The sequence below is a fragment of the Pyxicephalus adspersus genome, chromosome 7 (assembly GCF_032062135.1).
Source record: "Pyxicephalus adspersus chromosome 7, UCB_Pads_2.0, whole genome shotgun sequence".
Taxonomy (NCBI): domain Eukaryota; kingdom Metazoa; phylum Chordata; class Amphibia; order Anura; family Pyxicephalidae; genus Pyxicephalus; species Pyxicephalus adspersus.
In genome coordinates this window covers 20,216,313-20,232,419 of record NC_092864.1, presented here as the reverse complement: position 1 = coordinate 20,232,419, position 16,107 = coordinate 20,216,313, and the positions used below count along the sequence as shown (strand labels likewise).

The 16,107-nt window shown below is 37.2% G+C and overlaps 1 protein-coding gene across 1 annotated transcript in view; it reads left to right on the top strand.

Annotated features, from left to right (window-relative positions):
* The window catches only part of MAD1L1 (mitotic arrest deficient 1 like 1), a 411,577-nt gene that overhangs the window by 190,613 nt on the left and 204,857 nt on the right, over positions 1-16,107 (top strand). Inside the window, exon 5 of the mRNA XM_072417765.1 lies at positions 13,757-13,845. Within this exon, the coding sequence (XP_072273866.1) occupies positions 13,757-13,845 (89 nt within the window). The remainder of the gene's footprint in view (positions 1-13,756; positions 13,846-16,107) is intronic.

The following is a 16,107-nucleotide window of genomic DNA, read 5'->3' as shown; positions in this document are numbered from 1 at the left end:
TTTAATTTTAAGTTGCAAAACACACATGGACAATAGTTGTCTCTGCCCATTTTTTTTTCTGTCACATTCATTCATACCTTTGAATGGCTCATGTATGTTATGACCATACTTTTTATTTTATAGCTAATAAAAGAACAGATGTCATACTCACTCCAGTTCTTAAACTCTGTATCTAAAAGATGTTTGATTAGAATTAGTGATCCTGTGACCAAACTACATGTTCTTACCAAGCAGTAAATGGCTTTTTTAGGTCTCTTTACCTTTCATCCCAGCACACTTATCTAACCCACCGTCCCACTGCAATCTGCCACAATGTTTATCTTTGGCTAGGCCATTTCTTTCCATTGCCTGGGTGAGGAAAAAAAGTAACAAAACATTCAGAAATATTAATCAAATATTACTCTCTGTGAAAGCAAACCCACAAACACCTCAGTAGCTGCAAAAAAGGTGCTTCTGGATTGTACACTTACAACCCTAAATTCATTATAAATAGAATCTTGAAAACTCCAGGTCTCTAATTTGGCAGCCAAGTGGAGAACATAAATGTTAAAGATGATAGAATCGGTCTTGATCCATTTTTTTTTTTCTTTTCTGTACACCTGCTCCAAGAAGTATCTACTTGAAATTTTTATAATTCTTCAAAGTAGGAAGACATACATTTAGGCCAATGCATGGTGGGGTGACATGCAGAGTAAACAGTCATGTCCATTGTTTGTACTTGTGTGTCACTTAAATGTACTGTATCCTTTATTCTCATTTTTTTAAAAGTTTTAAACTTAGGATAGAACTCCTGTGAGATTCCTATTGCTGTGTTATCTGCCAGAAGGATTCACCCTCCCTATTTGTCCTCCTACTGTTGGACTCACTGAAAGTAAGAGGAAATCTGAATTTTACCCAGAAAAATAAATGTGACACTTTTAGCTGTGGCTGCATTCTAAGAGAGTAATTCTCTTGGTTTGGAAAGCTTCTATCATGCTTCCTGGTGCTTTTACCAGACAGAAATTGGAAGGAAAGTTCAATTTACCCAAGCAGGTTAACAAAACCAAACCATGGTAGGAGTTTTACCCTTTCCATGCACCATGATATAATAAATCTGTGACCATGCTTGGGAATCGAGTATTACAAAGTCCTATGCAATAAATAAACTTTAACACAGGCCTGTAGGCGCTATGGATCAACTCATCCTCCAAATTCACAGGTAAAGCACTGAAGCTGTTTAGATTTAGCTTCTCTTAGCAGCACAGCCCAGTCATTACCTTTGAATTGTAAAGACTGCCAAGTTCCAATAGGCAATGCCCTAAGGGGAATCAGAAGTTCAAGATGATTGCAGAACTAAACCAGAAGTCATCCTCTCTGAGAGGTCCATAAATGAAATTTTTGCAAAAATAACAGTGATAACGTAGACCCTATAGGACCCTGGGAGGACCTAACATTTTTATTTTTAAATTAGCTGTCAGGTTTTCTTTAAATTATTAATTAGCTACATTTGCTATTTTATTTCTTTGCTTTATAAACTTTGTAGAAAGAATAGTACAATTAGCATAACTAGTACTTTTTCTATTTTTTTGTTTGCTCTGGAGAATAACAGTGTTTTCAATAGGTCTTGAAACTTGTCCTTGTCTTCAGTGCTGCTGGCCATTTTTGCTGCCTTTTCTGTTCCCGTTAAATATTTATGTATTTAAATCACTTTCGTCTATTGCATTGAGATTTGTTCTCATTCTAAACCTGTGCTTTCACCTTATTTCATGTGCCGTCTATTTACAGTTCACATTGTATTTATCTTAGCCTTTTTATCCCTGTCTGGAGCTGTGTGACGGAGAGCTGAAAAGGGACTTTACACAAGTCCCTTGTTCGATAAGCTTTGCAAATGTGCTGCTTGATAACCCAGCTATTGAGAAGACGACAATGTTTCATCTGCGCTGTAAGGACACTAATGGACTTGTGACTTTCACAGTAAAGTGACAGGAAGGGCCATTACCATGTCCCTATAGTTCAGCCTGAGCATTGTACCTTGCTTATGCTTTTTTGCATAGATTTGTCGGCTTCTGAGCTCATTTTTTTTTTTTAACACTTTTAAGAAAATCTGTACGGATATATGAAAGCTTTAATTTTGGTGTGATTTCTGAAAATACTATTTACTTTGCTTGCATGCTGATCCAGTGACTTAAATAGTTTCTGAATCCCTGATCAAAGGCAAGGACGAAGATGAGAAAAGCCACAGTGAAGACTTTTAGTTTACAGAATGGCCAGATACCTAGAATTTTCAGTACAAGTGGTCAGCAATTGTAACCTCATTTACAGATTTCATTTAAACTGAGTTTTTTTGTTGCCATTAACAAGAGCTTGTTCTTTTGATAGTTATCTGCTCTGTAATAATGAGGCTTACTTTTTATTATTCATTTGATTAGGCTCGGTGGAAAGAAACTAGGTGGGTGGCAGCCCCTGTATTGTGACCCAGCTTTTCAGTACCTACCCACAAAGAGCCAGGTGGTGCACAGGGGAGGACACTGCCTCTAGTAGTATGAATTACCTTTAAATTTGGCATTCTGTTTCTTTCCATTTGCTGCTTTGACATCTTTTTAAACGGTGGGATAACACAGTAACCATTTTGTAAGCAACTCAATTGGTAACAAAACTTTGATCCAGAGAGCTGCTAGACTTGAAAAATGCTACAGGGGGAGCAGGTAACCCATTGCTTTCAAAATAATTTCTTTCCAGATGTGTTACTGCCATAAAAACAACCATATTTTTATCTTGTCTGTTTTCTTGATACGCTTCTGTTGTATAAACCACAGCAGTGCATTCATTAACTAAATCAGAAATACACTACAATGAGTCATTATTGGAGCAAAGCCATGGAGGCTACCATATACCCATCACAAGCGTATTTGGAGTAATTGTAGTATTTTTAGAAAAACTTATCATAATTAAGTATCATCTCATCAGTAATACTATTCACACAAATGCTATACAAAAAGTAGCATATTTAACAAGCATAAAAGGCTGGTTATAAAAGCATTAAATTCTTGCTTTTATCATGGCATTTCTGATAAATAATTCCTGTATTTCCTCATTACTACCGGTTATGTTTAAATAAATATGCTGTGACTATTTCTGTATTTATTTGCTCACACTTTATCTATTTGGTGGCTATGGGCCAATATAATTCAACCCAAATTTACAATATACAATTCAACTTAACTCCTGGAACTTCATTGGTCTAATATATTTAATAGGAAGCCTTCTGGAACAGCTATTATTAAAGGACTCCCACCATAAGAGATCTATGCAACCAATCATTACCGACCTCCTTTTGAAAATAAGTTACTTTGCTATAATATTCCCCTTTTGGAGCTAAATGAACCAGGCTTTTTAAAGTTTTTTTTTTTTATCTTCTCCTGGATCAACTATGTCTATAGGTTTTTCTGTTTTAATCTGGGATACAGATTATCTGGCATGCAGTTTGATTCCCCTGCCTCAGCACCTACCTAGCAAAAGTTTATTTAGAACACCTTTAGACACGATTAGTATCCATTCACACAGACATTTTTGTGTTTAGGATTTAAAAAAAAATTATATATATATATATATATATATATATATATATATATATATAACATGAGTATTCATTGGTAATTGTTATTCTAAATGGACTACTTTGATGTTGGCTTTTTCACCATGCACCATTGTTTAGATATGCTTGGTCCATATCCAATCCACTTCCTTTTTTCCTCCATGTTTGACACGGATTGCCAAGTTTTTTTTTCCCGTAGCTTTTGGTCACTTGCCCTCCCCACCTCTGTTCGCACTCCAGCTATTTTTATCTTGGCCTACGTAAATAGTGGAGCAATATAGGTGATAAATGATTTGCCCCTCGGCAACCTCTGGTTTTCTCTCATGTATGCGGCAAGATAATAGATGATTTCTCTATAGCCATTTCAGAGAGCAGTTTATAATCAGCATCCTTTCTGCCATCCACAAAGACTTGTGACACACATAGGGTTACTGCAGAGTAATACATGGGCAAGGAACAGTTATTAGAGCGAAGCTCCACAGCTTGTTTATTGACAGGCCACCAGTCAGACAGATGCTAAGTTGATACTACTTTATTCAGCATTGTCTGCTCCAGGTGCTAGTCATTTTAAAAGCTGTCAATCCTGTCATTTGTGTGCTTTTATTGTGATATTTGTTGTCATGCTTTGGGGAGCTTGGCTTTGATTTACTGTAAGTTTCACACATCACTGGATAAGGACAACCCTCCTGATACTTCTCAGAAATATCCATATTTTTTAGAGTACGAGGTGACGAGATGTCACTGAAGTAAACACTTTCAAGCACAAGTTTAGGATTGTATGGAAAAGATAAAAAGCCAGACTAACCTAAATAACCTTCATAATTAGCATTTCTACAATTTAAATGTAAATATTTGTAACATGTATCTATTTTTCCATATAGACAATTATTCTTCAATGTCATATTAAATGTTAAGGATAGAAACATGTTAAAACAGTCTTATTTGTCTTTTTTTTTTTTAGTTAGGTCCGTGAACAATATTTTCATTGGCTGCTATAGGATACTGCAGCTTGTATGTGTCTAAATAATAATGTGTAATTGTTTCCTCCCCCTTAGTCAGGGGGACCTTATTGCTCTCATAGTTGTTAAATTGCATAATTTATAGCTACAATAAATAAAAATAAAATAAAAATATACCCTTTCATCATTTCTAAAGTTTTTCCTATCAGGACAAAAAAAAAAAAAAAACATAGTTTCTAAAACTTTTTAAATTTATCCCTAGATGTTAAACAACACACAATAGGTTGTACTGCGTCATGCAGTTTATTCTTCTTTTATATGACCTTTTCATTCTCTCACATCCTAGTGGTGGAAATTTGTCTCAGTCTTCTTTACAACATTGATTTTGTTCAACTCAAGGTACTCACCTGTCCCTTTTGTTTTCTCTCTATTTTTTTTATGTAGAAAATCTTTTGCCATCTTGACTGTCCAGGCTGAGATGACCTGTGCAAAACATTTTTTCTGTCCTGATAGTAGGCTGTTGGTCTTTTAGGAAGTGACTTGGTTACATACTTTAGGTTTATGAAATTAAGATGATGTCTTCAGGAGATGCAGGATTTGGCTGCAAGGTTGTTCAGCAGTGGTTTGATACTTGGTAACTTGAGGTATTGTGCTTTTTAAGTTTGGTGTTTCTATGTTCAGCCTTATGGGTAGAGTTTGTGTTTTTTTTCCTGTCCTGTTGCCAGTGCTGGGATTTTGTTGCTCTTTGTACTTCTTACCCCTAACTGGGCTCCTTAGCAGGGAGTGTGTAAGCCACTTTGTGGTGCATGCCCCCTAAATTGTTGTCTTGTGCACCAGTCTGTCCACAAATCAAATAATGTGTCTCTTAATAAACTCCGGGAAAAAAACATTATATTTATTATAAATGATTACACAAATTGTATTATTTATAAATTGTATAGTTACTGCAAAACTCCAGCCCCCTAACAGCCACCACTGTCCCACATGCAATTAATAATAATATATTCTTTTAAATAAGCTTTTAGTTTTATAACTGTTTATTTTTCAGCACCACATACCAATATTAGGCACTTGATAAATGATTACATAAAATGAGCGTGGCACACTAACTTCACACTTCCCATAAACTCTGGGAAATGTTCATTGACTTCCAGTGGGGCTTTGCAGAATTTAATAAGGACTCCTGATGCTATCTCTCATGTATTAATCATCTTGTACTCAAACTCATTATGTGCAGTAGAATTAAAGAAAAATATCATCCAGTAGGGGGCAAGCATTCTTTAATCCAATGAACAATACAAGAAACATTAACTTAACGTTAAGAGATCTTGGCACCGACCAGACTCTCGTTACAGTGCTTCAGCTGTTAGGTTCGAAAGCAACTAGAACTTTTCATCTAATTTGAGCTAATGAGTTCTTGGCAACAAAGCAGAACTACACAAATGAATAAAGTTCTCAGTTACAGTGGAATAAAGTGCAGTTTTTGCTTTACCTTTGATTGAATTAAAGTGCAAAGTTACCAAATCATCAATAAAAGTCTATAGATCAGCATTATACAGTTGAAGCATAACGTTGCCATGCTAATTTTAGATCAACAGAGTGGACTCACTATATCATCTATTCGTACACCTAGTTATGTAAAAGTTTTTCTTTGTTCAGATAATCTACATACCAAAGGTGCAAATATTTGAGTATAGTCTTTGGGATGCAGTATTGATACTGTCAAAAGATTAAAAAATATAAGAGATGAATATAAGGTGAATACAATAGCAGGCCATTATAAAACTTCTGCAGCCTCTGTATAACAGGAAAAAATCATTACGAGCTTAACATTTAACTTGTAGCATATGGCATATTATTAGGTTGCCAAAAATTTGTCTATCCCAAAAAGCTAAGGTGTAAGGGTGAAAGTCGGATATCTAGGGCACATGGAGGAAAGGGGACAGATCAAGGTGGAAATGGACTCTTGGTGACAGTCACTTGTGTCTGGTGAAGCTTACAGGGGAACTTTGTGTTTATTAGTTACTGATATCAGGTATCCATACCCTCCCACCTAGTCATTTTAGTGTGAAGCTGTTTATAGTTTTAGATTTGGGGACCCAACTGTGAACATAGGCAGGAAGACTTTTAAAGAAAGAAAAGTTTTTATTGTAACGGCATGGAGCCTGTTCACCTATTAGATCTATTAATCTAAATAGTTTTCCTATCAGTAATAAAAATCTAGTCATGTATTTCAGGTTAAAAGTTTAGGTATAGTACCTAAGTAAAAAGGAAAAATAAAATAAAGTAAAAAATGAATTAGTACAATAAATGTAAATATGTTGTATGAAAGAACAAAACAAAAACCTTTATTAGGTTCCTTCTAGAGGGTCACATATCTAAACGATTTCCTGATGCCTCCGCAGTAGAGAACGTGGAACATTTAGAACCAGACATAACATGTGTGATTTCTGCCCATCCTCAAAGCAACTTTTTTTTTTTTTTTTTGAGCAGCTTCATACTGAACTTTTGACACATAACATTTTCACCATCTTGTCTGTTGAGTACCAAGTCAACCTAATCCTGATGTAGAAAGCAAATCAAAAATGTTTTGATTGTGGAGATGTTAAATGGGATATGAATATGCAGGTATTGGGCCACCATTGGCGTCCTTATGTGTTTTGAGAATACAGTAATGTTAGTTCTCCACATCTCCTGACTAAATGCACTGATCAGAAAAAAACCATTGCACCGTTAGTTGGTTGGACTGTGTGCAACTATAATGACCAAAATGTAATTTCAGGCATTTGTCACGGGTTCTATATTAGCTAGTTTGAAGTTTGGTGCAAAAGTACGTGTAGTTTAAATTTATTGGATTTTAAGTATCCTAGTAATTCTTAAAGCTATGTATTTATTTAGAACCACCAGGGTATTGTTGCTTTAACGTTTGACTTAAAGTGGAACTAAAGTCCCACTTTTAATGTGCACGATTCCTGTAGGTTGTAATTCCATAAAGGGACAGGTGATGTCCCTTCTGCAACAACTGATCTTACCTGCCTGATCTCTGCTCTAATATTGCTGTACATGTGCAGAACTGCATCAGTTGCCAGAGAAACTGGACAATCCTGGCTTCCCTTTCACATGCCAAGAGTTAATGAACAGTCAAGATGGCTGAAGAATCGCCATCTAATAAGCATAAAGATGGCAGCTCCCTGTGATGGAACAGGCATAGGTGTCTAATTGCAGATTTAATTCTGCTTTAAATATTTAGGCTCCAGGAGTGTCATCCTAATTCATTTTTTACTCTTTAGTGAGTTCATGACCTAAAACAAGTATGCAGGGGTTAGAGTCCTGTTGTCACTAGCTCCATACTTCCTCTGGGTCAAGGTTTACGTGACGCTAAGATGGTAGTGTACCTTTTAAAAATGATTCATCCAGGGTAGTTCCCACATTGTTTTCCTTGTGAGTGTATCGTATAAATGTAGTAGGTGCTATAGAACACCATGTAAAATGTCCGACTTGTTAGAACACTGATGTTAGTAAAATTAATTTCTGATTTCCTGTACAATGCTGTTACAGAGCTTCTAATGACATTTCTTTTGGAGCTATACTCGTTCCCTGTATCCTCTTTCTATCCGTGTCTATGTAGATCTCTTACCCAGCCAGAGTGGAAATATTAAATTCATGTGCTGAGGCAGCCGAGAGACCCGCATACCTTCCATTTCCAGTTCTCTCTTAGTATGAATAGGCCGGCTCTTCTCTCCTCCCAGCTGACTTTGATAGACTGAGCCGAGCCACCGATAAGAGGCCTAATCAGAAAATTGAAGGAAACATTTTTGGTTATGATAATCTTATCAGTTTCTGAATAAACAGTGCTGTTGAAAACCACTGCAATATTGGTGTGCACCTTGGCTTCTCTCTGCCTGACAGAGGTTGTGCAATGGGATTGATCCAAGAGAATTTGAACATATTCAGCTGTGTATTTATTTGCCGGTTTTACTAAAAGTTCTCTTGGAATGTTTCTCTTCTGCTCTCTAGATTCTTCTCATCCCAGATCTCATTATTTTGAACACTTTTAAACAATGTAAAAGCATTTTAGGTTTATCAATAGTTTTTGCACACAAAGACCAAATAGCAGCATAGTGGTTTTTCTTTTTAGAACAGAATTGCTGCTAAACTTCATTTATATATTCTCCCTGTTCTTGGAGTTGCAAGTTAAGTGAAGACAACACTTAAACATAATGTTCATAGTGTATTTTTCACTGTCTGTTAATACTTTGTAGTAGACTACACAAATAGGGTAATCTTACAAATCTGTTGATTGCCCAGTCATTTCTAGAGTTAGTAATTAGGTCAGTGACCTGGAACAAGTGAGCACCAGTTGTCGTTATCAGTATATTCTTCATAAGTGATTTTTCAGCATGTCATTCAAATATTTAATATTTTCCGAAAAAAAGCTTGCTAATTCCTCTTCAAAGGATCGTTTTAAAGGAGAGCAATTGCAGGACATCATCATCTTTCTTTACTTCTTCCTACCAGAGACCATCTTCCTACGTCATGATTGGCCATGATAGCATGATATAAGTTCCCGGCAGGAGTTCATTCATCCTGGTACACGCAAGGGAAGCTGGGATTGCCCGGTTTTTCTAGCACCCAAAGCTGACGTTGCACATTTGCAGATCAGCTTTGTTGCCGGAGACCGGGAGTGATCAAGCAGATAAGACACATTATTGCAGAAGGGACATCGCCTGTCCCATTCTGCAATAATGACCTGCTTGATCCAGCATTTGTAAAAGTGGAGTTGTAGTTCCACTTTACGTTAAAAGACATGTACATTTCAAATAGTCTTTTCTTGGAGCTATCTGTTCATCTAACTGTCTTTTTATACTGGTAATCTATATAAATATATGTGTAAAGAACATTTTTTTTTTTTTTTTTACAGTTAAGTGTATATGTTTATGTTGCAAAAATAAAGCAGTTGCAGGTGATACTTTTAAACTAAATGTATTTACAGATGAAAACATTCAGTTGAAATGACTTTTTAGGGGAAATTCATAATAAAAATCATGAACTTAAATACTCAAGCACATAATACATGAAGGGTAGGTGTCACTGAGCAGATATGAGGGGCACCATTACAAGTCATGAATATGTCAGTGAAATAATTCTTAAAGTTTCTATCAGATGATATAGTTACTTGTTCTGTTCATATATTTGTGTTGTGCAAAGGCTACACAAATAGTTTTACGACAATATAAATACAGTGAACATCAAAGGTATAAATTAAGCAGAGGTATTGGATAAGGAGCAAAAGGTGGTAAATAGTGAAGCCAAGATTCTGTCTTTGAGAGGAAAAGCATCGCCTTGTGTGACTAAACGTCTGCCCGATTCATCTATTATCTGTCTTCTGTAAGGAGATGATTAGTATGTAGCACACAAGTGAAAAATAATTAGTTAGGGTTCTGATTTTTCCTAAGTAAACCGCCACCCCTTAATAATGGCTCATGAAGTGTTCGCGTGTATTGAAGCCATGCTTCAGTTTCTGAAATCTCCATTATTTTTCCCATTCCTTTCTGAGATGTTGTGTCTAAAAATGTCCCCTCAGAGAATGGTCATCCTTGGAGTATTTTACAGTCATGGAATTCTAAGGCATCACATATCGGGATACAAAAAAACAAAACAAAAACTGGTTGGTGCCTTAACACGTATATGATTCGTATCCAGGTCACAGACTCAACTTTTATTAAATAGTAGTAGTCATTCGCATCTTTTTCTAACCCCCATTAGCAGCGATAACTGTATAGCTTTATCAGTCTCTCACATTGTTGTGGAGGGACTTTGGCCTGCTCTTATTTACAGCATTTCTTTAATTTATTAAGATTTGTGAGCATTCCTTAATGCACAGCTCTTTTAAGGTCCCGCCACACTTTTGTAATCATGTTGAGGTCTGAGCTTTTACTGGACCATTGTAACACATTCTTCTTTCTATTATCCCTTTTATTTGTAAATTTCCTGGTGTGCTTGAAATAATTGTCTTGTTGCATGACCCAAATTTGGCAAAGCTTGATCTGTTGTACAGATAGCCTCAAATTTTACACTTGAATACTTTTTTGGATGCAGAGGGGTTCATGGTCAACTCAGGTGAATGCAGGTTGTCTAAGTCCTATGGCTGCAAAACAAGCCTAAATCATCATCTCCCCACCTCCATGCCTGGCGTTTGTGCTGATATGCTGTTTGTTTTTTTTCGAACTTTGCACTGAGCATTGTGGCAAAACATGTTGTTCCATCACTGTGTGGTACCTTTTATATTCAGATTCCATATTATTAGTAATGAGAATGGCTTCATAAGTTATTTGACTTATTAAATTCTTTTAGTAAATGAGTTCAGTTGTCCTGGATACAGCTGGGTATCACCCTGACTTTAAAAATAAAAATATTTATTTTTAAAATATTTATTTCCCAACCAAAAATCTGTGTGTCAATGCATACAATGATGGGTCTGTATGGGTTTCCATCCTTGTGGAATTTGGGAAGCTGGTTTCCCTGATTTTGGTTTATGTTCGGCAAACACCCCAATGCTATCCTTTTCTTGAATTTCTTCATTCAGATGGTAAAATTCTTTGCAGACAATAGATTCTTCCCTTAAGACTGGTCAGATTTGGAGTGCAAATTATTTTACAATATCCAATTTATTTTCTGTACAATAACAGAAAATGAATAGGCGCAAATCAAACTAGTTTTACATTGTAAATTAAATATATGAGTGCAAATCCTAAATATGGTACAGGCGCTCATAGCGGTTCTGGGATAAAATAGCTTGAAAACTAGGAAGGATGTGGTGTTCAGGTAAGCAGTGAATAGGCCGCTTCATAGAGGCGGAGGAGTAAGGTTCCAAAGCGAAAAAGGGGGGAGTATGATAAGTTCAGTTCGGGGTCACATCAATGGAAGCAGTGGCCATCTCACTTCCAAGGGAGTAATTCCTGATGGCTTATTCCATTAGGGTGGGCTCAGGAAGCGACCATATTCCACTGAGGTGGTTCATTTGAGACCAATAGTACCAAATATTAAAGACTTTCCTGTTTGAGCCTCGCAAGGAGGAGGTCATATCCTCCATACGGTAGATTTCATTAACTCTTCGCAACCATAAATGGACTGGTGAAAGATCTGGTTTCCTCCAGAAATACAAGACGACGCTGCTGTAATAAGGTGTCGTATCACCGGGTTTTTGTACATTTTCTTTGAGAGTGAGTTATGTTGTAGAACATCGCCAACACTGGTCAGACACTTCTGGTAAGGGTTTATTGAGCCTTTCAGAAGTATGATACCACCTAGATAATATCTTGAAGTTAGACGCCTAAAACCTATTACTGATGAAGGATGGAGATGGGGGTGAATCTTGTAAAAGGGTATAGAGTGCCAAGAGGGTGTCTCACACCCCTCCCTCACCCAGACAAAATTGTTCAAATATTGTCAGTTCTGATTGAATTGATTTGATGAATATTGATGAATATTGAGTTCTGGCAAACCTCTTACTCAGGAATAACTCCCGGAGGAAGTGAGAAAGCTGCACTACCCTGCCAATTTTCCCCTTTTATTGTTGGTCATTAAATTGTTTTCCCTTACCAGTCCTTTATCCTTGTTTCAAGAAGATATTTTACTTCATTAGTTGTGCCTATGTCTACCTCAACTATAAGTAAGAACATCCATAACATGCACAAGATTAAAATGAGTGACATGTTTGTGATAACTACTGAGAAAAAATGTCCATGAGGACAGATAAAGTAATCTTTCTCTATTTTGTCCCTGTAACAATAAGTACAAGATAAAACACTTACTGTGTCATTAGCATCAAAGTCTGACGTTTAATTAAGGTTAATTTGAAGCAATGAAGCCACTGTTGCTGTGTTTTAGATAAAAGTCATCTTTTTTTCAAAGTGAAATGCCAAGTGTTTTATGTTGGAGCATGGGGTGACCCAGCATGGTGGCAGAACACTCACCTGCTTGTGTTCAATGTTCAACCCTGCTCCCACAATCTCTTCTGCTTTTGTTCACGGAGTCTTATGTTTTAACTTAAAAATAGGTGTTGTCAAGTCATTTTATATTCTGATGCCTTACGTTATGTGGGAAAGCTCAAAGAAAAAACTCATGCGTTCAAATTTAATATAATTCCAAAATTACTGAGGACCCCTCAGCAATAATTGAGAAAGCTATCCCTTACCATGATGTGGGTTGAGAGCCCTTCCTTATCCCTCTGTTGTTTGTCTAAAAATACAAGTTAAAGCCTCAACCGGTCCATCTGCAAAAAAGTAGACTTGGTTCATTTCCACAGAATCCAGGAGGTCTAAAGCAATGAAATCATCACATCTGATAAGAAAGTGAACACAAATGTGAACTGAGCTAAGAAAACAAAGCCAGGCTTTCTTAATGGTGATTCTGTTAAAACCCTCTATGCTTGCTTGTCCCCATCATGTCGCAGGGCTTTGCCATATTCTTCCTTCTTCTCTTCCTAGATATAATCTTCAGCCATTAAGATAGTGTAACTCCCATGTACCCGCTTCATTCAGCTGGCTTACCCTGACCTTGCCAATATCCTGGCTATCTAAACGGAGCTATTTTGACTTTTTTTTTTTTAAGTAATCAGACAGGTAGGACGAATTATTGCAGAAGAAACATCTCCTGTCCCTTTTTGCATCATTGGCTTGCCTGATCAAGCATTTTTAAAAGTGGAATTTTAGTGTCATCTGTGACACTTTGTGCATTAAAAAGAAATAAGTATACCTGAGAAAAGTTTTGTTACAAAAAGTTGTACCTGAAATAAAATAAAAAACAATTGAACACGCAGAGGTGCACTAGTTTGGAAAGGAACAGATTAGTCGGTCACATAAGAATATTCTGTCTTTAGACTTTATTTTCAGTATTCAGTCTTAAGGTTTTAAAAGAAGACATGCTGCTTAATAATAATTGCTCTATGTTTAGTGTTAACTAATTTTGTTTACATTTGACTTTCATTTGACAGTCAAAAGGCCGGAAATGAATAGAAGTCTTGATGTCACATACACCTACAAAAAAACATCTACAATTAAAGACTTATTGATGAAACACATGAAACTTCTGTATGCCTACAAGTTTTACAATATAAATAGTTATGGTGTTGAGTAACAATTACTGTGCCGCTACTGCAGCTTTTTCCTGTTGAATAACAATACATTCCAATATATCTCTTTGTTTGTTTTGGCCTAATTAGCTAACATCAGAGTTAAAACTCCTGAAGTCTCAGATGGGTACATCAGACCAGAGCCTCTCCATCAACAATGAGACCATCAACTCTCTCAGGTATGTTTAAAAACACAAAAGACAAAATTGAAACCCTGTTCAGCCTAATTTGAGCGTGATTCATGATGTTTTTTTTTGTCATGTATTACACCAGAGTGGTCTTTCACATAGAATAACACAAGTGATAATCGAGCTTTATTAAAATTACCGTTACATATAAGTCAAGATCATTGCTGAAAGCAGACAAAGAAGATGATAAAAAGGCCTTTTTTTTATTTTAAATGCACATTGCCTTTCCTGAATAATTAGTGTGGGAAATCGGTGGTTTTAGCCTTTTTTTTTCTGCATGAATTCTGGAACTGTCATCTTTGTTTTTGGCCTTAACGCAGCAGATAATTCAAAAAGGTCCTTTCGGATTATTTACTTTTGACATGCAATTTTCTGGTACTGGTTTCTGGTACTGAAACTCACTTCTATGCTGTAAGCCCAGTAGCACAATAACAGCCTTTGGAATGTAAACTCCTTGGAGACTAGTAAACTCTAGTTCCTACTCTGCCTTTGCTTTGTAATATGTATGTAATATTACTGTAAGAAAAGGGGACAATACAGTTTAGGAAGAAATAGATTCCCAAATAATACTTTTTTTGGGGGGAGGGGCATTGTTTCGCTTGTTTTTTTATTGCTGTTTTCTCTCCCATGAATTGTGCAAATCCTGCAGAAGTATACATGTGTGTGTTTAGGAGCTATCCTTTGTATTTCCATTTGCTTATAAGCCACAGTCATATATATCACTGAATTGCATATACTGTCTGAAGTTCAATTTGCCGTCAGATAACCCTGGTTGACCATTGACTTTTATTTGCTACAAAAATCTTAACATTTCAAAACGGTTTACATTTACTCTAATTGGTAACTTTGTTTTCCTCATCATTAGTATGAAATTTTACCTGTTATTGAAAGATACCTGATATGCTATAGACATCCGAGCCACTGGGTGAATCCACTGATATGTAGCAGTGTGTCCCTGTTTGGAGGAACAACAGTCTCTTCCCTATTATATCAAATTAAGGTCACTGAAATCTGCTCACTGACAGTCTGATTGAGATGTTGCCTGTAGCAAGCCTCTGAAGGAATACATACAACTATGTCTATTGTATTAGATGATTTGCGGTTAACCCTCCTTATTCTGTAGAAACACATAGTAAGCATTTTATTGTTTTACACTGAATTGTTAATACATTTAAAAAACATGAATGACTATAGAAGTTATTTGTAAAGGCAATAAAGTTTTAGCTGTAAAAAATCACAATGGTTGGTACTCCAGCTCTCCATTGTACATATACACACATTAGATCTCCCTGCTGTGTATTTAGGCTGTGTATTAAATGACTTCAAGTAAATAAAAAAAGACAGAAATGTTTAAAGGCAGTTATGTATTTTTCATTTTTAAATAACTATTATTAATTCTATCGTAATACACCACCTGGCCAAAAAAGTTAAGCCTTTCAGGGCTTATCTGGGTTGCCTGTGGGGGCAGTGTTAGAATTTTGGTTGCCTGTGTGGGGGCAGTGTTATGATCTGGGTTGCCTGTGGGGGCAGTGTTATGATCTGGGTTGCCTGTGGGGGCATTGTTATGATCTGGGGTGTCTGTGGGAGCAGTGTTATGATCGGGGTGTCTGTGGGGCCAGTGTTATGATCTGGGGTGACTGTTGGGGCAGCATTATGATCTGCGGTGCCTTTGGGGGCAGTGTTATGATCTGGGGTGACTGTTGGGGCACCGTTATTATCTGGGGTGCCTGTGGGGGCAGTGTTATGATCTGGGTTGACTGTTGGGGCAGTGTTATGATCTGGGTTGACTGTTGGGGCAGAGTTATGATCTGCGGTGCCTTTGGGGGCAGTGTTATGATCTGGGGTGCCTGTTGGGGCAGCGTTATCATCTGGGGTGCCTTTGGGGGCAGTGTTATGATCTGGGGTGACTGTTGGGGCAGAGTTATGATCTGCGGTGCCTTTGGGGGCAGTGTTATGATCTGGGGTGAGGCAGTGTTATGATCTGGGGTGACTGTTGGGGCAGAGTTATGATCTGCGGTGCCTTTGGGGGCAGTGTTATGATCTGGGGTGACTGTTGGGGCAGCCTTATCATCTGGGGTGCCTGTGGGGGCAGTGTTATAATCTGGGGTGCCTGTGGGGGCAGCGTTATGATCTGGGTTGACTGTGGGGGCATTGTTATTATCTGGGCTGACTGTGGGGGCAGTGCTATGATCTGGGGAGCCTGTGGGGGCAGTGCTATGATCTGGGGAGCCTGTGAGGGCACTCTTAGGTTCT